The sequence below is a fragment of the Ceratosolen solmsi genome, unplaced genomic scaffold (genome assembly GCF_000503995.2).
Source record: "Ceratosolen solmsi marchali unplaced genomic scaffold, CerSol_1.0 scaffold10, whole genome shotgun sequence".
NCBI classification, from domain to species: domain Eukaryota; kingdom Metazoa; phylum Arthropoda; class Insecta; order Hymenoptera; family Agaonidae; genus Ceratosolen; species Ceratosolen solmsi.
Window position 1 is genome coordinate 17,733,869 of NW_011948412.1, and position 24,601 is coordinate 17,758,469.

At 22.5% G+C, this 24,601-nt stretch overlaps 5 protein-coding genes across 6 annotated transcripts; 3 read left to right on the forward strand and 2 right to left on the reverse strand.

The window, feature by feature from the left end:
- Window positions 1–3: 3 nt before the first annotated feature.
- On the forward strand, window positions 4–4,079 carry Acat2 (Acetyl-CoA acetyltransferase 2). The gene is made up of 8 exons (XM_011498412.1): window positions 4–80; window positions 665–786; window positions 850–962; window positions 2,011–2,210; window positions 2,369–2,598; window positions 3,020–3,208; window positions 3,473–3,635; window positions 3,804–4,079. The coding sequence occupies exons 1-8, from the start codon at window positions 29–31 to the stop codon at window positions 3,920–3,922; spliced, it is 1,188 nt and encodes a 395-aa protein (XP_011496714.1). The 5' UTR covers window positions 4–28; the 3' UTR covers window positions 3,923–4,079.
- A 1,299-nt stretch (window positions 4,080–5,378) lies between these two features.
- Window positions 5,379–6,689, reverse strand: Nt5a (5' nucleotidase A). Its single transcript, XM_011498424.1, has one exon. The coding sequence runs from the start codon at window positions 6,687–6,689 to the stop codon at window positions 5,379–5,381; it is 1,311 nt and encodes a 436-aa protein (XP_011496726.1).
- Window positions 6,690–8,082: 1,393 nt separating this feature from the next.
- Window positions 8,083–9,137, forward strand: Uxt (Uxt prefoldin-like subunit). Of its 2 annotated transcripts, none has more exons than XM_011498436.1 (2): window positions 8,083–8,128; window positions 8,634–9,137. In XM_011498436.1, the coding sequence occupies exon 2, from the start codon at window positions 8,647–8,649 to the stop codon at window positions 9,076–9,078; it is 432 nt and encodes a 143-aa protein (XP_011496738.1). In that variant the 5' UTR covers window positions 8,083–8,128; window positions 8,634–8,646; the 3' UTR covers window positions 9,079–9,137. The 2 variants fall into 2 exon arrangements, with proteins under 2 accessions (XP_011496738.1, XP_011496746.1); XM_011498444.1 differs by lacking the exon at window positions 8,083–8,128 and adding an exon at window positions 8,525–8,543.
- A 3,350-nt stretch (window positions 9,138–12,487) lies between these two features.
- Window positions 12,488–13,361, forward strand: LOC105361321 (Cyclin-dependent kinase subunit 85A). The gene is made up of 3 exons (XM_011498453.1): window positions 12,488–12,755; window positions 12,842–12,969; window positions 13,048–13,361. Exons 1-3 carry the CDS (start codon window positions 12,697–12,699, stop codon window positions 13,137–13,139), a joined length of 279 nt encoding a protein of 92 aa, XP_011496755.1. The 5' UTR covers window positions 12,488–12,696; the 3' UTR covers window positions 13,140–13,361.
- A 6,663-nt stretch (window positions 13,362–20,024) lies between these two features.
- Window positions 20,025–22,568, reverse strand: LOC105365580 (odorant receptor 2a-like). Its single transcript, XM_011503789.1, has 4 exons — window positions 22,507–22,568; window positions 20,398–20,496; window positions 20,164–20,325; window positions 20,025–20,078 (listed from the first exon to the last, which is right to left on the reverse strand). The coding sequence occupies exons 1-4, from the start codon at window positions 22,519–22,521 to the stop codon at window positions 20,025–20,027; spliced, it is 330 nt and encodes a 109-aa protein (XP_011502091.1). The 5' UTR covers window positions 22,522–22,568.
- Between the last annotated feature and the right edge of the window lie 2,033 nt (window positions 22,569–24,601).

The window sequence follows — 24,601 nt, forward strand, 5'->3', positions numbered from 1 at the left end:
GAGTCGTAAGAAGGATCCGTAGAGCAAGATGTGCGAGCCTAGAGACGTGCTTATTGTATCAGCTGTGAGGACCCCCATAGGTATGTTACAACCATTTGATTTGAGTACTCCCTTAGCGCGGGTTTTCTGTAACGCGCCACTTGTCATAGCACTTGTTATTCTCTTTCTTGATCGACTATACAGGTGACAATTCCATGAAAAGCAGAAATTTTACTGCATTTTCTTTCGGAATTTCTAGTTTCTAGAATCTATAGTTTTACTTTTTAAAATGAATTTCACTCTATGTTTGCATTTTATTCAAAATACAATGTATGTATAGTTTTCCACTATTGTAATTATAAAATAAAAAATGCAAGTTAAAACAAATTCTATAAATGATTTCTACTTGATTATATTAGATTAAGAATTTAATTAAGATTAGGAAAGAATTAATTTTTATATATTTATGCTTTGAAAATTCTCTTATGCAATATATGCATAAATTATTATAAATTATTAAAGATCTAATAATAAACTAATTCTGAAATTTTTATAGGTATTTAATATACAGAGTTGATAATGCAAAAAAACTAAAATGATAATTTATTCTAAAACATACTATAAGCTGAACATAATTTCAGAGTATATTTAAAATGCCTCATCATTCAATTCCGTTTACTTTTAGGTTCCTTTTGTGGTCTATTATCATCACTGAAAGCTTCTGATTTAGGAAGTATTGTTATTAAAGAGAGTTTAAGTAGAGCTAATCTAAAACCAACCGATGTGTCAGAAGTAATATTAGGACAAGTGAGTATTTCATTACACGGATAATGTTTGCAAAACTAATTATCTACCTTTTTCTAATATTAGGCCCTGACTGCAGCACAAGGACAGAATCCAGCAAGGCAAGCTGCCATAAAGGCAGGTCTTCCTACAAGTGTACCTGCTTATTTAGTTAATATGTTATGCGGATCTGGACTTAAGTAAGAAACTGTATTTTCATATATTAAAATAAATGTTTTATTCAATTTATGACTTATGTACGTATTGTAAAAAAGGAATTGTGTCAAAGTTCAAATACTAACTTAATTATGAAAATATGAGAAACATGATAATTGGAAAGAAATTAACATGCTATTAATTTTTTAAAACTTATAAGTAAAATATTGCTTGCTAGAATGAAAAGAATTTTTTTTTTAAATATGTTTGAATATATTAAAATATATCTTTTTTAAATACAATAAATACTTATTTAAATTTTATTTAAAATCAGACTGTTTTTAAATCTGCATTAAGCATTTTATTTGTATAATTTGATATGTAACAAGTGACATTTAGCAACTTTAACTAAATTGCTTTAATTTTAGACAGTAGTAAACGCTAAAATTTTTTAACAAAATTTTCTTTAAATTTTACTTATGTTATACAATGTTAATTTTACTAAAAATGTTAATTTACTAAATAAATAATATGTATACTATTTTTAATTTTCCATTTATTGGGATTATATTTTTGAAAATTAATAATGGAGAATGATGATCAATAATTAAATATAATGGCATTCATAAAAAAAATGGTAAAATCCTCATGTTTAATTAGTGACAAAAAATATATATCGTGAAAATTAAATATTTTAATTTAATTTAAATATTTTTATTCTAATGTAATTCATAATAAGACAATTATACAAAAATAGTAAATTTTTAGTAATTTTGCTTATTTTTAATACAATATTTAACAGTAACAATATATGAGTGCGATTTTAATGATGAATTGTCAAGTTCATTAAATAATTTTAAATAAAATTTTAGTATTTTTGTTTTTTTTTATTTTACATTGCATTTAGATTTTTTATTTTATTTCCAAGCACTTCTATTATATTAGGAATATTAATTATGATAGCAAATAAAGTAAATGCCATTAATAAATGCGTAATTTCATTTAAGTATTAAAAAATATTTATAAATTAAAAAATTTTTTAAAATAAATTAAAATGAAGAGTTAACATTTTCTATTATTTTATATTTATAGATCAATTACAAATGGATATTTATCTATTAAGTCAGGAGAAAGTGAGGTTGTTGTAGCTGGTGGTCAGGAAAGCATGAGTCAAGCTCCTCATGCAATATATCTTAGAAATGGAGTGAAAATGGGTGATGGTAGCATGATTGATACCATGATTTTTGATGGCCTTACAGATGCATTTAGTAGTATTCATATGGGTGTTACAGGTATTTGCATTGATTATTTAATTTCTAAAACTAAATTCACATTTATATATGTACAAATCATTGCTATTTAATCGTAAATGCTTATATTACATCATACATGACATATCCTATCTATATATCAACTATACATAAGTATATAACAAAAATTTGTATTTTAGCTGAAAATATTGCTAAGGAATATGATATTAAAAGAGAAGAACAGGATAAATATGCTGCAGAGTCGCAGCAGAAAGCAGAAACAGCAATAGCAAATGGTCATTTTGAGAAAGAAATAGTACCAGTATCTTTCACTGTCCGAAAAGATATAAAAATTGTAGAAAAAGATGAATTTCCAAAAGCTGGTACAACTATTGAAGCTCTTGGAAAATTAAGACCTGCATTTATTAAAGTAATTTGTTATATTTACAGTAGCACTTGTAAATTAAAATATATTTATTTTTATTAATTAGTCATCATTTAAAAAACGAAATGACAATGAATTTATCCATTGTATGTTAATATTATTAAAAGGAAATTTTTTCCTTGGAGGGTGGTACATAATTTCTTTTATTCATTATTTTAGTATTCATAGTTTTAATACATTGGGTGTATTATATATAAATTTTATATAAATAATTTATAGTTGATTTATTGCTATATAAGGTATTTATAACAAATACAAATTTCACTTATTAACAATTAAAATTTTTTAATATAATTTAAAATTAGAAACAAAATTTATGATTCAAGTATAATTGATCTTAACATAAAAGTGTACTTAATTTTATCTATTTAAATATAAAAGAACGTAAAAAAAATCATTTTTACAGACTGAAGGTACGGTAACTGCTGGGAATGCTTCAGGAATAAATGATGGAGCTGCTGCTGTTGTTCTGATGTCAAGGGATGCAGCCATTAAGAAAGGAATACAAGGAATCGCACGTATTATTGCTATAGCTGAGTCAGGAGTCGATCCAAATATTATGGGTACAGGACCCATTCCTGCTGTTGAATTAGTGGTGGGTGATTCAAGACATTTGATTTAAGCATATGCAACAATTTTTAACTAAAAAGATTTCAAAATTTTCATATAAGTTACAGAGTGAAATACTATTAAATAATCATTAATTATTTGGTATGCTTAAAATATAAAAGTAGCAGCATTATAATTCATTTTAAATATAATAATAATTTCATTTTTATTATAAATTAAGTATTCCATCAATTTTCTTAATAACTGATTTTGTATTTAAATTAATTCTCGGATATTTTTTAAAATATAGTTAAAGAAAGCTTCGTGGAAAAAAGAAGAAGTAGATTTATTTGAATTGAATGAAGCCTTTGCAGTTCAATCTTTGGCATGTTTACGTACACTTGGATTAGATCCTAAAAAAGTTAATGTTAATGGTGGAGCTATAGCTCTTGGCCATCCTATTGGAGCTTCAGGTATGTTATATAAAACCTAAATTATTTATTTTTTTACAATCAAATTATTAAACGTTTTTAAGTTCTTATGATTTATTTTTAATAATTATGGTCAATGAAAAACATTAAATTTTGTAAAGAATTTTACTTATTTATCTGTTATATATTAACTTGCATAATTAATTTTAGGTACAAGGATTGTGGTAACTTTATTGCATTTGCTTCAACGTACAAATGGAAAGAAAGGCATTGCATCTTTATGCATAGGTGGTGGAATGGGTATTGCAATTGCAATTGAAAGATTATAACACATACCTCAATTTTATACAATACTGTTAAAGTTTATATCGTACCTCTTTTAGGTAAATTAATGTTCTTTTTTAGATAACTACAATCAATCGTAGTCATTTGATGTGTTTGTCTCATTGATTTATATTAAATTAACTATATATCAAAATTTTATAAAAGTGCCTATTACAATCTTGATTTATTTTTAATTAATACTTTCAAAAACTCTGACATACACAGTAATTAATATGTCAAAGAATAAGCATTAATTTACTATTATTTTGTGCAAATAAGTTATGCTTGAATCAGATTAAGATTAGAAATCAACTATAACATAAAATTTTTATAAACTTATATTAATGTACAAAATATCATTACAGTTATACATTAATATTCTAATGTAATAAGATCATATGAGATTATAGTATATCATGTTAAATTACAGTGTTATATTTTTAATTAAAGTTTATACAAAAAATTAGTACATAAGTTTTTGAAAGGAATATTTTACAAAATATATTTATACAAATTCAAACAAATTTATTATCTTATAAAGGTAATATGTTTGATTGTATTTTAAAAGTGTTATACTATTATCAATTTTTTTTAAATATTGTCAGATTTATATAAATATTCTAACTATATATTGTAAAAAATCTATATAATTATCACTTTCAGTTTCATTAAGTACTTAATTCAAAGACTTATATTTAAATTATTGAATTCATTATGTAGAATATATTGTTTTACAGGACTAACTACAAAATTTATATTTATTTATAAAATTCATACAAATTATTGTATTAATACAAATTATTTCCTATTAAATATTATATATATAGTCTATTAAATAAACTGACTATTAAATGATAATTATTTTTATACGTTTTCGAATGCGATTTACATAAAAGTAAAGTTGTGTATTTCAAATAATTAATCATCAGTACATATTATTTTATTCATATTTTATTTTCTTTTTGATATTTAAGGTTCATGATTTTCTATTTTAATATATATATAAATTTATTGTGAACATTATAATTACAAAGGTAATTGTTTCAATTGTTTCTTGAATATTTTATTAATATAAAAATGTAATATGAAATGGTAATATAAGGGTGGAATGGTACAATAATTTTAAATTATCTACAATAGTTATTTTTATAACGTATAAACTATTATAATCCTTATATATTATATTTTTAAATAGTTTAAGTAATTTAAGTATAAATTATTTGTTATATATATATATATATGCATATGTACATGCATACATTATTTTAAAATAATATTTGCTCTTATTGTTTTTAGATATCACAAATACAAACATTTTAAAAAAGTTATTACAAAAAGTATTACACATTATGTTTTTTGACAATTTTTAAACGAATATATATTTTTAAATAAAAATAAAATAAATTAAAAAATTGAAAAAAAATTTTTCCTTTTTTTAACTCTTAGCTCTTCATAGCTTCATTATAAATTAAATATAGAAATTGGTTTTGCAGGATAATAACCATTTAATTCTTTATCATCATCTTCATTACAAAAACATTTTAAAGGCTCATCTAGAGATATGTTGATAATCATCTTCAATTCAGGTATACAAATTTTTGAGTATTTTTTAATCATATGATTCCAATATGAATGCTCATGACCACTTGAATTTTTTAGAATAAAAAAAGAGCCCCATACTTTTGAATTACAAACCTGTTCATAATCTTGAGGAATATCATAACCTAACATCCCTTCTGATAATTGTTCTGATATAATAGCTAATGTATTACAGCTTCCACTAACATTAGGAGAATATATATCTTCTATTAAATTGTCACCAATGTAAAGACATTTGGGATTGCTTATATTTGAAATTCGTGCTAAAAATTTATGCAAATCTTTAAAATTTCCTTGATTATAAATTCCTCCTACTTCAAGTTCTTCACTGGATAATATTTTATCCTCATAATTATTTTTTAAGGAATAAAAAGGTCGATTTTCAGTAAAAAATCCTGGTTTCTTTGCATAACATACAATTATATCAAAAAGTGATTGTAAATTTTCACAGAATGCATAACTAGTAGTAAATTCAACAAAATCAAAGTTAGATCCAGTGACAAGAAAAATTTTCTTTGTTTTCTTAAGCTCTTGAATCCAAGCTAACACTTCAGGACTACATTTTTTAATGTATTTTTCTGGATTTCTTTTAAGTTCTGAATAAAAATTTCCAGCATTATTCCTTAGTTGTTCCCTTTCATACATGTCAAGAATGGCATCCAATAGATCAGGCAAGATATTATATTTATCTAAGGGTTTACCATTTTCTTCATCTAATAAGTCAACTGCTTTGGCAAAAATTATACTGATTGGCATATCAAAACAAGTCAATAATGTTCTAATTTTTAATGATAATGGTCCATTTCTTGTTACTAATGGATTTTCAATAAATATTTTACTTAAATCCCATAATCGATTAGAATAATACTGTTCAATTTCTTCATCATTTAAAAACTTAGTTCCATGACTTGCACTATGCACCTTTCCCTTGGAACTAAGTTTCAAAATATTACCTTTCTCAAAATCAAAGAATAATCCATTTTGCATAAAATCCCAATCTTTGTCCGTTAAAGATTCATTAAAATATTTTGGGTTATAACCTCTTTTATTAATGAGAAAGTCAATAATTAATTTATATTCTAACTGAATTAAATTCTTAATGTTGTATTGCAAAATAGTACTATCTAAATCAAATCCAATGCAATCATAATTATTTAAGATAAATGTCTTCATTGTTTTTTGAGAAAATAGTCGACGGTAGTTAGAGATGAACTTATAATAAAATCTATTCAAAACAAAACAAAATAATTATTCATCTAAAACTTTAATACATCCCACGGGCATTCCATAGTGTAATCTTTTATCGCATGCGCAATAAAGAATAAAATTTATTGATTTTTGGATGGTAATTTAAAAATTTAATTCCTAAATTTATCATCCGCACACTTGTGTAAGTGCGCATGCAACAGGAAATGTAAAAATGAAAATTTAATAGCGCTACATTTTTCCTTTTAATAAATTATCCTTTAAAAATTCTCGTAATATTTTTAATTTAGATATTAAAATAATTTAAAATAAAAAAATAGTTGTATAATGCATGAGAAAGAATGGCATTTTTATTAATATTTATTAATAGAACCTGAAGAACTATTTATACTTAAATCAAACATCAAATTATTCATAAAAATATTGTATCCAACTTTACATCATTTATTTATCTCGCATACTTAAGCGAATTGTGATTTAAGAAAATATTTGATTAATTCAATATATATGCTACATAATTTTTTCTGAATTACTTGTTGCTTAATATAAATAAATTGTATAGCAAAATATAATTAGGTTTTTATAAATCTGTATAAGGTGTAGTATTGTGTACAAGTAAATCATATGTTTATAACGAACAGATTGATGATGCATTCAAGTATTCATATTAATTAATTTCACTTTAATCCATGCAGAAAAATATTTTTCCATATCTTTTATCAAATATTTTAATAAGTGTTTTTGAATTTATACCTATCTTATGCAATATAAAACTTATGGTAAACTTTTAGTAATACAAAATACAAATAACAAAATTAAGAACAGAAGATTTTTTATGTATTTAGAAAGTAATATTGTACATCATTTAAAAAAGTTAAGCTAAAAACAATTTTCAAAACAAGTGACGTTTCGTTTCGCTGGCTTACATTGTCAAACATAGAATGTGGTGCAAGTATTAACGAATAAGTAGTTAAGTCAAGTCAAAGAGTAACTTTATGTTTGCGAAATCTTTTGTTATATTCTATTTATATATAACAAAGGAAACGGCCTTGGTTTTTATCTGTTCATTCAGTTCTGATATTCTATGATTCATAATGGAATTAAATTAAATCTTTTTAAGCAATCATTTTTTCACAGATACATGCACTTATTCATTTAAAATATCAACATGAACGTCTCTAAAAATTAATAAAAATATAATTTCGCTTACAATGTCATCCGTAAATACCCAGTATACCGTAGCATCATAATTAAATATTAAATTATATATTAAAAGAATATTAATACTTATTAAATATTAACAGAATATTAGTATATAAATTTATAATATACACCTTGTTATAATGTCTTATATATTATGCGAGTATTTTGAATTTATAAAAACTAAAGTGAACACAAGAATCCAGGTATGCTTAATTTACTTTTGAATATACAATGCATTTGTAATTAGCTTGAAAGAGTATTTAGTTTTTACTAATCAGCACTTCATTCGATGATATTGGAAGTGAGGCGTGAATACTGTTTGTAATAATAACATTTTAAGAGAGAATTAAATGATATATTTTTATATAACAGCATATACGATGTGTCCTAAGAAAAATGTACTGATGAATAATCTTACAATATTATAATTCGTTGTGCAACTACATCATAAATTAAATTTTTAAACATAATTTATTATTTTTAGTAACATTCACTAAATCTAATTCAATTTATAAGTAAGTATTAATATTTTATTTATATTGTTTTTTCATACAGTAATAAGTTTATCTTTACCTATAATAATAAAAGGTTATATAACCTCAAAATCAATTTTTAATTGTAGGTACATCTAAGAATAATGTATAATTATATTAATACTTAATTTTATCTAATAAATAAAATGATAAACAAACTTAAATTTAATTACAGATATTCTTAGAAAATGGAATCAAATATTCAAAAGAAAGTATTACAATTTGAATCATTCATAAATGATGTTTTAAAACAAGATTTAGCAGTCCTTGAAAAAAAATTGGATGAAATAAATTCTGAAATAGCAGAATTTTTACAATTAAAAAGTGTTATTAATACCATAAAAAATATTGGAAATAAAGCAAATGGCTTTAAAACTAAAGTTGATATGGGGAATAATTTTTTTATTCAAGCAGAAGTTGAAAATGCATCACATATATTACTTGACATTGGTTTAGGTTACTTTGTGGAGTTCACCCTAGATGAGGCTTTAGTTGTGATAGATATAAGAATAAAATTATTTGAAAGGCAGGTAATTAATTTAAGAAAAGAAATTGCAAGAACTAATGCGCATATCAAAGTAATTTTAATTGGTATAAGAGACTTACAAGGATTAGATTAGTTTTATAATTGAATATTTTTTAATGTTAAACACTTGTAATATTTTAAACAGTATCTTAATTTCTGCAAATAAATTTTTTTAATTAATTTCAAGTTTATTACATTTTCTGATTACTATATTATTACTATATATAGTTTATTGTCATTTTCAATTATATTTTAAGTAAATAAGTTAAATATATATTAAAGCTAATGATTATTAAAAAAATATATTAAAAATTTTATTGAGAAAACATTTATAAATTTTTTATTATAAACATATGTATATATTTATATATTACAAGTATAATTAAATACATATACTAAATAAATACAGATATTAATACATAAAATACAAATTATGATACATATAATTTATTTCAAATTCGGCATTAATTTGTTCTTAAAAATGTATACATTCTTTTAAATTTAGAAATGATATTTTTAATCATAAAAAATAAATAATTATTCCTATATTAATTTTATTCAAACAGTAATTATTTAAAATTCAAAATATATTATATATATTTAGGAATTATTTTTTAAAAGTTATTCGTTTGTACATTTCTTATTCCTTTTGTTATTTTTTAACACAATTTGTTGTTTAAAATCTAAAAATATTTTTTTTTAATTTTAAATCAATATTCAAATATATATTACACTATGGAAAATAAACTTTTTTTTTAAGGAAACATCATTTGTTATCATAATTCTTTTGTTTTAGATTAAATAGATCAAGATTAATTAAAATATATCAATATCAAATACAAATTGTATTTATTAAATATTTTAAATCACGAATTATTTATTATATTAATTCATTATATTAATTATTTTAAATTATTAAATTCTATTTACAGATAATTGAAGCTGACATCTAGAATCAATTAAACATACTTTTTATATCATGTATATTTATAAATAAATATTTGCTTTTTTTCTATGCACTTTGAATATTTTTAGATTCGTGTATTAATTGGTTATTGTATAATTATTATATATAAAAACTATTTGACTAATTTTATTACGCCCAAGAATTATAATTAGATTTAATATTTAATTAGTAATATATAAATTAATTAATTTAATTTTTAAATAGAAAATTATTTCATATATTTATATTTCAAAGTAAAAAAGAAAAAATTATTAAAAAGTTAATGTTATATATTAGAATGTATGTTCTTTGGAATAGATTTGCATATTAGTTAAATAGTGTCTAGACTGGAATATTGAATAAATGCTATTGTAAATATTATTTTAAACTTATTGGGTAAAATCATTTTTTTATAATATATCTTTATAGATATACGTAAAAAACAGAATTATATATTATATATATTCAAATTTTTTTAAATTATTGAATTGATTTTAATTTTTATATCAATATCCGAAACATTATTAACTCCTTTTAAAAATCAATAACAAATTGTGCAAATGATGAATATATTATTGTAATTACTTACAAGTACGAAATTTTCATTTTTAATAAATGTTTTAACATATCCTAATGCTTTATTTAATATATATACCTATATTTTAGCAAATAGTATTAAAACCATTTAATTAATAAACGTGCTGCTTTATTAAATTATATCATTTATATAGGATCATATGCCGCGACATTATGATAATGAAAATACACATTCATAATTCATCTGTCAGTCATACATTTTACACATTCATAACGCTTTGAATTGCATAAACGTAAAATAATTTTAATGAAGGTTCATCTGGCATTCACCGGCTAATTATAGTATATAAAAGTTACCGATGGTATTGAAATTTTGCCAATTGCTTATACACTTCTCACACTTTTCGTTAGTAAGTGTAGTACAAATAAAATCTATTGTTAAATTAATTTTTATTTATTATTACAGAACATAATATAGATTATGGTTTTATATTAAAATATTAATTTTAATCCTTTACTTTTTAAATTATATTTCTGTACCGAATTTTCTTTATTTTTTAAGTATAATAATTATAGAAACGATTTATAAATATGTCATCAAATCATTCACAGTTTATTTAATTAATTCTAATATTCTGATATAAGCTTTATTAGTACAACCTTGTTTTATCAAAATATTGTTAAATGAAATATTCCACTTTGATTATTATAACATTCACTTGGAATTTTTAAAATAAATAAAAATTTTTATATTTGATGAAAGGAAATTGTCAAACAATATTAGCAATCTTTAAAATTAAATATACAAATTTTTATAAAATTCTTAATTTTTCTATTTAATAAAATTTGAATTCATCTAATAAAAAATGCATTATAATTTTAATATAATTACATTTTAATTTAATGCGTACAAAATTAAATAAATCGTAAGTAGAAGTATCTCTCAATTTTCATTAAATATCATTAAAATTATTCAGCGCTCCTCAAGTAACTTATAAGCAGGTTTTTTGTAAACGGAAAAGAGAGAATAATGATAGTGCTATCCTTATAAAAAGATTGTTTAGTCGATATCTCGAAACAATTATACCGTTACTTTACAGCATATGTAAATAGTTTCTATGAAATAATAGGATTTGTATTTTGCAAAACTTCATATTAAAAAAAATATAATAAAATATTAGGTAAAAAATGTAACATACAAGATGCTGTATGATGCATTAAATAAACTTTCTTATGAGAGTTGATTTTTATGCTTTAAAAACTTCATATTATAGTCTTTGCACAATTATTCAATAAAGTCTCATAAAAGTTTTTTCTTTCTTCTTTATTTTTAAAGCTTTTTCAAAGATTTCTTTTTTTTGCAATGAACTATTATCACGTGTGTTTTATAATAAAAGTTAAAAATAAATCCACTGCAAATGTCATTCTGCTTATATTATTGCTAATATAATTTTCACGATTAAAAATCAACTATCATTTTGGTATTCTTATTTTTCAAATATTTAATAAATATTACATTATATGTACATTCAGAGTTCTCAAATATTTAAATATGGAAATTATTAGACATGTGTCTTATTTTGTAATAGCGTTATTTTTATGTGATATTTGAAAAAATTAGGAATCATAATATAATGTGACATGCAATTTAAGATTATAATTGAAGATTTAAATATGCGTAAAAAAATCATTGCATTTTATCATAGTGACGTCGAAATTATTTTATTCCACTGAAAATTGACGAGTTCGGCGATTAATATATTATATATTTCGTAAAAAAATAAGATTGCCTGATATTTAGATTATTGCTTATCAAACAATGTTCGTGCGTAATTATTTAATTAATTATTATGGGAAGTATTTTTATTTCCTAGAAAATTTTTTTATACCAAGAAATTGATAATTTTCTTTATTGTCACATTTGAAATGATTTTGACGATCAATGTCCGTCATAATACGTGAATTCGAATTCTAGAATAATCTTTAGCCTCTCATAATTTCGACCGTTAATACTGCCAACTACCGTCAATTGACTGTCAGCCATATTACTTAGAAATCATTCGCTTCGTGGTGATCTCTAAGGTATTAGAAATTCAACATTGTTAAATTAAATCTTTCGAATCCGAACGAATGTATAACGTACTCTTTGTGATTCATATTTGAAAAAAGTGGATGATTATTTGATATTTGAATCTTTTAGTGATAAATACTAATTTAACGACGACAAAGATGCCAGCCGATCAAATACAATACTCTGAAAAGTACAGCGATGACAAATATGAATATAGGTTAGCTTTTTTATTTATCTACATTTGTCATATTCTTGTTGTGTGTTTTTTTTTATTATTATATCAATGTTAATTGATACCTTTAGACATGTCATTTTGCCATCGGACGTTGGGAGACGTGTTCCAAAATCGCATCTTATGACAGAAACAGAATGGCGAAACTTGGGAGTTCAGCAAAGTCCTGGCTGGGTACATTATATGATGCACGGCCCAGGTAATATTTTCTTTAAAATTATTCAAATAATTTTTATACCATTTGTATGAGTTTATTTTCATGGCATTTTATTTACAGAACCACACATTCTATTATTTCGGAAACCAAGAACCGATTTGCCAGTTCGAAACAACATCAATCAGCAACCTCATAATATCTGTGTTGTTTAAAAAAAATATTCCATAATCATTAAGTTTTAATTTTTTTACAATTTTTGTATTATTAAGTTAAGTATAACCATAATTAATAGGTTCAGTGTGACATCAGAATATTTGTTAATAATTTGCTCATTCTAAGTGTCAATGTTTAATGAATATTGTATAAAATGTTAGAATGAAACAACTTGAGTAATTACAACTGTTTTTATTGATTTAAAAAATAATTAAATTTTCTTTTGTAGTCATGTTGAACCTGTTATTTTTAAATTTTTATTTTGATATAAACTACTTTTTATAATGACAAATTAATAATTGACAAATGTATCGACATTTAAGAAGAAAAATAAACGTTATTAGATATGTACGTACATATGTTCATTTATAATTAAAATTAAAGATTATAGTATATTTATATCTTTAGATATACCTGTTTAAACAGTAATCAAATAGGTATTTCAATGATTAAGATATATTTTAAAAGTTATATTAGTTTATGTTTTAAAAGAAATAAATATAAAATTTAATCTTATAATGTTTCTTAATAATATTCCATTAGTTTTTGAACTGCTATTATGTATTCTACTACAATAATCAATTTTTTGTGTTTATTATAATTTCCTTCATTGCTATAAAAACCTATTGTAGAGCCATTTAAAAAAAGGGTAACATAAATTTTGTTTACAATAGCATATATCTTGTAATTCAATATAAATTAATATTTTATATTTCTATTTTTATGTTTTTCTCACAAATTTCTGTAAAAAAGATAATCAGATTAACCAGTAATATACAAAACATTTCTATAGGCTTTGGTTCAAATGGTTTGAAATTTTGTTTTTTGATCTACAGTAAGATATAAAAAATATATCAAATATAATAGTTTAATAAAAATTATAAAAATTAAATTTAATTAGAACAGATATTTCATTTCTATTTTCTTCATGATATGCCAAGATAAAGACCCATGTGCTGAAAAACTTAAATATTAAAAGTGGATAAGGATTTATGTAACTATTAGAATATTCTGTAATCCGTGCTACATAGATAGTTTCAGTTACAATTATTAAATTGCAAAATATTATGAAACTTTAAGAAAACTTATGAGTATGGAAGGTAGAAAGGTAAGTATAAAAATGGCTATCCTCTATGGTTGATACTAAAACAAGCCATTAGGTTATATAAGAATATAATACAAAATGACTATCATCATCCATAAATCATACAAATTTTAATTATAAGAATTTCTTTATTTTAATATAATTGTAGGATTTGTATTTTAAATTAATTAGAATACAATAAAAAAGACTTTTATTGCAGTATAATTTATTTTGAATAAAAAAGGATCATTTTAATAAATAAATTGTATTATATGATTTTTAACATTTTATATTGTTAGAGCATTTTATTATCTTATTATTTTCACGACTAGTAGTTTTAATCAAATACCTTACAATACATATGAAATGGGTATAATTTAATTTAATTATAATAGATTATAATTTCTTTATGTCCAAGAGCAATTTGAATTAATGATATTCCGCCTATATTTAAAAAAATTTTCATATATGCCAATATTTAACATATTCAAATAAATAAGTTCAACATATTAATTAATTTCATTTAATTATAATTATACGCAAATTTGAGTTTTGTGACACCATAAGACGTTCATAAGAATGTTATATTTTATACTCAAATAAGAAAAATGAATAATGTAAAACATGTGTCAATTATGTCTACTCAAACGAAGGAAATCGAACAGTTAGCAATCACTATGTGCGCAGTCACTTTACGTGTCATGTCCTATGATATTCGTTCATATATTTTACATAATCCATCAATGGTCTTATAATAAGCAGTGTGCATATTTCTAAATCGTAAATGTTTATTCTTAACAAGATTTTAAGAAGATTTATAAAAGCTTGGCCTGGTAAGAAGTATTTCGGGGAATACCGTTTTCTCCCGATATTTTTTGCAAGTGGAGCTGCTTTAGAATTTGTTATGATTCATTGGCAATCAGGAGAAACAAATTTTTATAAAACATACAAAAAGAGTAAAGTTCGAGACATTGTCGACAAGAAAGAAAGGGAATTACTATTCAAGACGGTACTTTAAAAATTGAAATTCAGTAATATAATTATAAAATAAAACTATAGAGAAGAAACAATGTATGCTGGTATATCATGGTCAAGATATATTTTATTTTCTGTTGTATCATTATTTACTACTTTCACAGGAGCCCAGTGTGTTCATGCATACTATAAACCATTAGATGATCTTGAAGAATTAATTCAGCAAGAACTTGAAAGAAGAAAAATGTCTAATGAAATAAACAATTCGTAAAGTTAGTGAAGGTTATGTAACAATAGAAACCAACTGTGAAATAAATCAATTAAATCCTTAAATAAATTATCAATTTGAACAAACAATTATGTAATAATTTTTTATTTAATTCTTCAAGTTTGTATATTCAATGCAAGATATAAAAGATATCTTTTAATGTAGTAAATGAACGACGTGTAAATTTTTTCTAATTATTTTCTTTCTTCCCTACTATGTCTTTTTTATATTAATTCTCTCTTATTCCTATTCTCATTTTTTACTTTAAATAGTTCTAATCAATAAAAAAGTAATTGTAAATTGTCACATCTTGGATAGCTTCAAATTTACAAGTCATTGCAATGCAGTAATTTTTTATTTCAAACTTCAGGAAACAAAACAATCGATGTTCAATATATCAAGTGACATGAAAAGTTCAAATATATTTTTATGAGAAGCAATAATCAGATCATTATTAATTCTATTCAAATATTTAATTTACACTTTATTGTAGTTTTATGTTTAAGAGATTAGATATTATATATGACTTTAAATAACGTTCCTTACTATATTAATGGATGTATAAAATATTAATAAACTATACTGTTATAATATAATATTAAAATTATTGATTAGAACATTGTGTTCGAAATTAAAAAACAGATGCTTCAACGATAAATGATATAACTTAACATGATCATAAAATGATAAGAATTTAGCTAATTTTGAAGTTTCTATTATTAAAATCCTTTGCTTATCATTAAAGTGAAGAATCACTTCTATAGAAATAATGCATTAATTCAGAATAATGTACAAAACAGAATTTTTTGCATTATAAGTGACTAAATCAAAAAGAAAAATGCATGAAAAAACTGTTTGATAAGTTTAGATTACATTGTATTTGAGTGATAATGAAAAATTAGAAATTTTGAGTTTTTAATAAGAACTGTATTATTCTTGACCGTATTCTTGATACAATACAATGAATAATTTTATATTTATTCATAAAGATTCAATTATCTAAATTAATTTTTCTGTATTTAAAAGGTATATTATGTAACAATCTTATTTTAATAAAATTAATTAATTTTCAATTTGATTGATCCAATCCTTATAAAAATACTAAAAAATGTCTAACTAGAATGAACTAGAGTAACCTATATAAAGAGCATTTGAAAATTTGTTGTAATACCTAATTGTTCAATGAGATATTTTTATATTTATTTTTATCTTAAAGCATAATAATAAATTTAATTGAGTTTCTTTGCCACAATATTATAGCGAAATATGTATATATACATATTACATTATAAATTCATTTATATCCACTATTATTATTTACATTTAGTTACTTTACTTACTATTAGTTTTACATTCTTTTAGTTTACTATTATATTTAGTTTAATTTTGTTCTGACATTTTTAAATGTTGAATTAATGTATGTCAATTTTGATATTACCGTCAGTTTACAAGTACATTCAGTTAAAAATTAATGGTTATATTTGAATCGAGGAAAATAAAAGTAATATATTATTTCTTATTATGGAATATATTATTAAATATTTTTTGTAAACTTCCAGTCATTCAAGTAAAATTATGATCTAGTATGATTACACTAGTCTTTAAATGAAATTAAACTGCAATATACATTTTGTTATTACATATATGGAAGGCTCAATTACCAAATATACCAAATCAATGGATCAAAGACAATAATAATGAAAATACTATAAAAAGTCATATATATTAAAGCAGATGAAATTTTGATAATAATACGTTTGGTTTTAATTTTTTCTGACTCGTATGTAATTTTTATTATTGCCTTTATTATTAGCATCTTAACTCTCAATCGATGCATAAATAAATATGACTCTTACTAATAAAATCCCTGATTTTATATTCATTTTCAAAAAATATTTAAAAGAAATTTAGTTCTATATTAATATAATTAATGTTTTACAATATTTCAAAAAAAAAAAACTGTAAAAATTTTTGTACAAATTATCGATTTGACTGTGCATTTTCGCATATTCGAATTTATATGTAATTCAGATTTTATAAACTGAATAATTAATATATATATATATATATATATATATATATATATTGGATATAGTGATTTAAAATACTACTGAATGTTCTTTGGAATACTAAATATAAAACTTAATTATTAAAATATTATCGTGCTAAAGCTAATCCGTTAATCATTAAAAATTAAACTTACTGACAGAATGAGGCATGTACAAGGTATCGTAAAAACCAATATCTTACACAAAGTGGAGGCAGTGTCGGGGAAGGTATTTCAGAAGGCTAATTACTCGGGAAGACGATTCTTTAAAAAAAATAATAGAAGTATGCTTGTAAATTCGATGTAGGCACAAAGCGAATTATTGTAAAAAATGTATTCTTATGAATATTATTCAATATATTCCATTAATTTTAAAACATTCGTAATATTATATTTTCAGTGGTGTTCAGATTAATACAGAATATACTTTACGTACCACTTTGAATAACATGAATGAATGAATGAATTGAATAACATTTGAATGAAGAAAATTTATAGATTATTCGAATTCATTATATTGGAAGTAAGTAAATTATTAATTAATCCCTTTGAAATTAGATTGCTCACAAAATAAACAATTGATTTGGAAGCAAAGAGCTTGTTTTCTCAATATAGTAATACTCGTAAACGCTATTAAAATTTAATTTATTATTTTCTACTTATCTATTCTAATCATATTTTCCTTAGATAAAATATTACTTCTTTGATAGTATACGATATAATATGCTAAAAACATTCGATTTGAACTAATCGTAAGTTGACTAATACTAATTAATATAATCTAATATTTATTTATTGATTTCATTAAACATTTAACTTCATAGTTATATATGAAAAAAATCATTTTTTTTATTTTATTTTAAACTGCAATTATTGTATTATTATTTTTCTAGACTAAAAATATATATTTTGCTTTTATTTCTTATTACTTTGAAAATTACCCAACACTATAAGAACTTTATAACTCAAAAATTAAATAGCCATTGAATTGTCCATAGCTTTTCCAGATATAATGTGAGAAATACAAATTTTGGACACATATAATAATTTTGTAGTTCTTGTTCTGTTAATGGCTTGTCGATGATAACGTAGTTAACGCTTCAATCGATAGCTCCGCGACTTTTCTGATGAATATCAGAGTATATATCACGCGACTGTGAAACATCTAAAGTGTACGAAAATAATTTAAGAACAAAAAGTATGTTAACAATTAGATGACAACAGAATGTGAACGTTAATGATTACATTTTCAAATTATAATGATTTATTTAATGACTTTAGCATAACATACATAACAATAATATATTCATTTTTTATAATTGTATTTTAAATATTTCATTCTGTAATATTATTATTATTTAACACTTTAAAATAATAATAAATAAAAAATCATGAAACTATTAATATCAATTACAAAATTTCTGCAATTTAGCAGCTATGAAAGTAATTAAAATATTTTTAATTGCTATTACTTTACTATTTTTAAGAATTTAATAGTAAGTTAAAAATAGGCCAACATTGACTTTGAGATTAATCTAAAATATAGTGAGCACGACATCAATTTTCATTAATTATATTATATTTAAAATTATATTATCTTATATGTATTGATATAAGTACAAACATTCTGAATCTATAAAAATTTCTTTTAATTTCATATATTTAAAGAAACTTTATACATAAATTTGAATTTGCTAAAATAGTATTTATTGTTAATTAAATATTATTGCATATTCAATGATTTTCAAACTAACTACGTATTACAAAATTGTATTTGAAAAATTTATAAAAATTGTATACATATGTATTAAATATACAAACTTGAGGAATTAAATAAAAAATTAATCCAAAATTGTTTGTTCAAATTGATAATTTATTTAAGGATTTAATTGATTTATTTCACAGTTGGTTTCTATTGTTACATAACCTTCACTAACTTTACGAATTGTTTATTTCATTAGACATTTTTCTTCTTTCAAGTTCTTGCTGAATTAATTCTTCAAGATCATCTAATGGTTTATAGTATGCATGAACACACTGGGCTCCTGTGAAAGTAGTAAATAATGATACAACAGAAAATAAAATATATCTTGACCATGATATACCAGCATACATTGTTTCTTCTCTATAGTTTTATTTTATAATTATATTACTGAATTTCAATTTTTAAAGTACCGTCTAGAATAGTGATTCTCTTCCTTTCTTTTCGAAAATGTCTTGTACTTCGCTCTATTTTTATGTTTTATAAAAATTTGGTTCTTCAAACTAATTCATCAACCTAAACATCAACGTGAAGCACGATGTAATTATCTTTGTAACAAACATTTTTAATTAAATCATTTCAATTGATAAGTATATTTTTATATATTATTGGTTTTTATATGATTTATGTATCATTGATTTTTATGATTTACATGTGATTGATTTTTATATGATTTATATGTGATTGATTTATATATCTATTTTGTGTATTATTTTGAATTGCTATAAAAATTTATACATGTAATCTATTACATGATTGATGTACGAAGAAGAGTAAACACTGAAATGGCACTTTTAATCATCTAAAAAAAAATTCATTTTTAAAAATCTAAAAATTTTCTTAAGCATTGATACATATATATATATGTGTGTATTTAATTTATATACGTTGGCAAAGGTTTCCATGGAAAGTTTTAAGTATCCACCAGCAGTTAATTGAATTGGTTTTTGTGCTCTCATTATTAGGAAATGAAGAATTTTGTCAGTTTTTGGGTGTTGACCAATCAGTTTTAAACGAATAAGATATGCTGCATATACTACAGCTTCACTCTTTTATCAAAACGTTAAATATTATAATGAAAATAATAATACAATTGAATATCTGAAGTACTAGATACTAACTTCCTTTAAAAGATATTCAGGACTCCATTGATATGAATAAAATTGAATAATGTTCCATAAAAGAAATATAATCCATTTGCCCGTTTGTTCATCAGTTTCCTATTCAAAATAGACATTTAAAATATTCTGTACATACTGAAATGGGTTAAAGTTATTTGAATTACCTGTAGTAATGATATACCAACAAAAGATATATTGTAAATATTAGTTGCTACGCAAACAAAATATATACTTCTCATAAAACGTTCCAGATCCTCACAATACCTAGATTTATTATCACGTGTTTTTATCATCTAGTTAAATTTACATATTCAATTTAATTACTTACACCATTATACTTTGATGAAACTTTGCGCATTTAACTATCTCATGATATATTAATTGTATTGTATACAGATTTTCTTTACCATTCATATTTATCTCATTTTGACGTTCTGACATCAAAATTAATCTAGTTTGAAGAGATCTTAAATAACCACATGCTGTTAAGATTAAAAAGAATGCAATTGGTTCCATTCCTATAGTTATCGTTGTTATATTAAATTCAACGATTACTTGCAATATGAATAGTATAACATACAGAGGCCCTACTGGAACGTCCCCATAAGTTCTGTATTTGAAATTATTTCAATCCTTCAGATTTTAGTTAGAAATAAAATTAATAATTTAACTAAAGATACTATTTATAGTTATATACGTATATATATAAGTATAGTTATATACTAAATAATAGATACTACTGCACTAAATTTTTGTTTATTGTGGTATTATATTCGTATCAATTTCATGAAACAATATAGTAATAGAATGGCGATTAGTTAATTTGCTTAAATAATCTAAATATTTAATTTCATAATAACTTAGTTTTTTAGTAGCTACTAAATAATAAAATATATTTTAGCGATTTTAAACTGTTAAAAAAAGTGTCTGTGTTAATTAAACTTAGTCAGAAGTCACTAATCATTCATAAAAGTTATAGATACCATTATTATATTATTAGTAACTAAATCAATGATATAACTAAAAATTTGAAAATCAATTTCTTCTATTCAATCCAATATTTTTCATTTTTCATTTAATTATGAAGTATTTTAAGAAGAAAAGTTGAATAACTTGCCAAGTGGACCAGCACTGGCACATTTCAATACTGGCAGTTTGTAACCCCGTTTTTCTCATAAATAAATGCGTGTGTTAATATGTGCATAAATCGCATTGCGTTTGTGTGCACATTTATGCGCGCGCGCAGGCGATTCTATTGAAAGTCTCGTTATTTTATTGTCTCGAATGTATAATATCATTGTAATACCGTACATAAGAATAATAAAATAATTAAATATTTGAGTAAAGTCTTGTATTTGTATATTTAATTATTTGTTTGTATTCATTCGTATGTTATATTTATTTGAGGATGATATATTTGTATTTGGTATATATATATATCAGATAATATATATCAGATACTAACTTGAATGGCAATTCCTTTAATATTGTTTCATTATCATATATTTTTGGTTTGTTCATAAATGCAGCGCTTAAAACAAACATTGTGAAAAGTATATACACCAAAACGACTAGGACTAAACAAATGTACATAATTTTCCTTTCGAAGCTTCTCAAAATTATAGATTCTGATGGTAGTAGATGTGACCAAAGTTCTTTACTCTTATCTATTAGCTTAATAAATTCAGATTGTTTGAAGTATAATAAAAGGTAGCGAATAGTCGCACTACCACCGATGAGTAATTCGCTAATATAAGATATCTCGAACCTCTTAAAAATAATTGTCATCGTCACATCAACAATGTATTGCAAAACATAATTAATATTACAAATTTTACAATTATTTACTAGAATTAATAAAATATAAATATATAATATAATTGATAACAAATTTGAAAGTTTTTAGAAATATATATTTAATAAAATGAAGATTTATGTCTAAAAAATAATTTTTAGATAACTTTTAATTAGTTTACCCGAATGGACAGAAGAGTTTCTATTAATGAAATATCGGCGATTAATTAACGATTTTTTTTTTGTTTTTAATACATTTTTCTAGTAAAATAATTTATTAAATTAGTTGCTGTAAATGGTTATTGATAATTTTACCTTTTGTATTAACATTTTAAACCCATATAATAAAACCGTTATGTTGTGGATAGTAGCATTAGTATGCCAAAAAAAAGTGAGAAATTTAGTCGTAATAAAATAGAATAGTTTTTTCTTCGTAGGCAATAAAGCTAATACAATGAAACACTTGATATAAGGTCTGGATAATTCTTCATAAGTCCATATTTTATTTTGGAACATTATTTATTAATCAATATTACTGCTTGAATATTTTAATAATATATATTTTTAGTTGGCCTTTGATTCCGTTGTTATAAAAATATTAGATCCTATAAGATAAAAGTATTTATTAAAAGAAAAATTTATTATTGATATATTATATATAACTAATATATTTATTATTAGCTATAAATGGATATTCATAATTTATTTTCTGCTTTATTACTCATTTTATTAAAAAAATAATACAATAAAAGAAGAAACCTTTAAAAATACGAATATATCCTAGATATTGTATTATATATTCAAAATAAAAATTATTTAATTTAATTTATTACTATATATTACAATAATAATAATTCTATTTTGAAACGCGGATTAAATAAATGTAAAAAATAGTTTTATATCACTCTATGTTGGATAAAGAAAGTAACTGGATAAAAATAGTATTTTTTTCTCTTGTAATACTTTTTTTCTTTTGATGGTAGTAATTTAGATAGTAATAATAAAAAAATTAATTCAAATTAACATAAAAATGTTGCCAAAATAAATGTTAAAGGGGTAAAATATTTATCTATTATACTTATATTAATTCTTAAATAACTGAAAATAAATTCAATATTAACTAAATTAGTATGTAATAATTTTTTTACATTAATTTTTCATTGTATAATGTAATTGGTATATAATAATTTTTTATCTATATATTTGTTACAAAACTTACTATTAAATATATTAATAGTCCAGAGTTGCTATATCTTACTTTCAGTTGCAATATTTTAATACTAATTCATATCAAGTTAGAAATTTCTGGATTTATACGTAGCTGAGTTGTGCAAATGAAAACTGTAGTAGACAACATCAATTCAAAACCCGATTTCCTGTAACTTGAAAACTACGTTAATTTGCTTATTGAAACAGGGTGCATATAGACATATTTGATATGCCATCTAACTCTTATTAAAAATGAATACTTAATGCAAGAACCACGTCATCGGGAAATAAAATGCAATAATATAGCAAAGAGTTTTATGAATTTTTGAAAAAGCTGAAAGTTTTTATACCAGTATCTAGAAAATAAAAAATATTATTCGATTGTAAAGGGTATAACATTTCCTTTGTTTCCTGTTTCACAATCGCTTAATTTATGTTTAATATAGAAATTTCGCAATAACACTTTTGCACCTAACTTTCCTGTCTCTTTAATTTTGTATTAGCCAATGGGTGACGTACTTTTCCTTGTCTATATTGTTTATTGTGGTTTCATTATCTAAGCAACACTCAGTTCTTTCATAGAATTCATACAGATTGTATAGAATAATACATTTTTCTTTATTCTTAGGTAATATTCAATTTTACAAATATTTTAAAACTTGCTTTTTGATATATGAGTGATAATATAATTCGATATTTATAGAGAAACATTGCATTGCATTTAAGTATGAAGAGTCATTATAATTCCAGCAGTCAATGCATTTTTTGTAATAAGAAATGTCAAAGTAATATGTCACAGTGATAAAATTAAATGAAGATTCGTATTTAGTAAATTAATTTAAAACAATATTACGTAATATATATAGAGTAATAGAATATAATGTACAAAGTAGAGTAATAATATTCAAAAAAAATTTTAATCAATTTATCTTTTGTTGACATTAGATTTCACGAAATCATATAATAAATTAAAAATTTGTGTAATAAACATTTAAGGCGAGGAATATTTTTTGAATGCTTGTAATGTACCGTCTTCAACATTAATTCAAGATATTGCATATTATAATCAATACTATTTCCTGGTTGAAATAGATTTGTGAAGAATTTAAAATTATTTTTAAGATGTAAATATAAATCGTAATTTCTTGCCGTACGAAGAAATCAAATATTTTTTATAATGTTACACATCGGACTTCTTCTT

What these genes read in the sequence shown, in the direction of transcription:
- LOC105361321 (XM_011498453.1), top strand. Translation starts at nt 12,697, where the DNA reads ATGCCAGCCGATCAAATACAATACTCTGAAAAGTACAGCGATGACAAA. An exon ending in GATGACAAATATGAATATAG is followed by an intron (nt 12,756 to 12,841) that starts GTTAGCTTTTTT and finishes TGATACCTTTAG; the next exon opens with ACATGTCATTTTGCCATCGG. An exon ending in TTATATGATGCACGGCCCAG is followed by an intron (nt 12,970 to 13,047) that starts GTAATATTTTCT and finishes TTTTATTTACAG; the next exon opens with AACCACACATTCTATTATTT.
- Uxt (XM_011498436.1), top strand. Translation starts at nt 8,647, where the DNA reads ATGGAATCAAATATTCAAAAGAAAGTATTACAATTTGAATCATTCATA.
- Acat2 (XM_011498412.1), top strand. Translation starts at nt 29, where the DNA reads ATGTGCGAGCCTAGAGACGTGCTTATTGTATCAGCTGTGAGGACCCCC. An exon ending in TTATGCGGATCTGGACTTAA is followed by an intron (nt 963 to 2,010) that starts GTAAGAAACTGT and finishes TTATATTTATAG; the next exon opens with ATCAATTACAAATGGATATT. An exon ending in CCATCCTATTGGAGCTTCAG is followed by an intron (nt 3,636 to 3,803) that starts GTATGTTATATA and finishes AATTAATTTTAG; the next exon opens with GTACAAGGATTGTGGTAACT.
- Nt5a (XM_011498424.1), bottom strand. Translation starts at nt 6,689, where the DNA reads ATGAAGACATTTATCTTAAATAATTATGATTGCATTGGATTTGATTTA.
- LOC105365580 (XM_011503789.1), bottom strand. An exon ending in CTGAATATCTTTTAAAGGAA is followed by an intron (nt 20,326 to 20,397) that starts GTTAGTATCTAG and finishes TTTTGATAAAAG; the next exon opens with AGTGAAGCTGTAGTATATGC. An exon ending in CCATGGAAACCTTTGCCAAC is followed by an intron (nt 20,079 to 20,163) that starts GTATATAAATTA and finishes ATTTTTTTTTAG; the next exon opens with ATGATTAAAAGTGCCATTTC.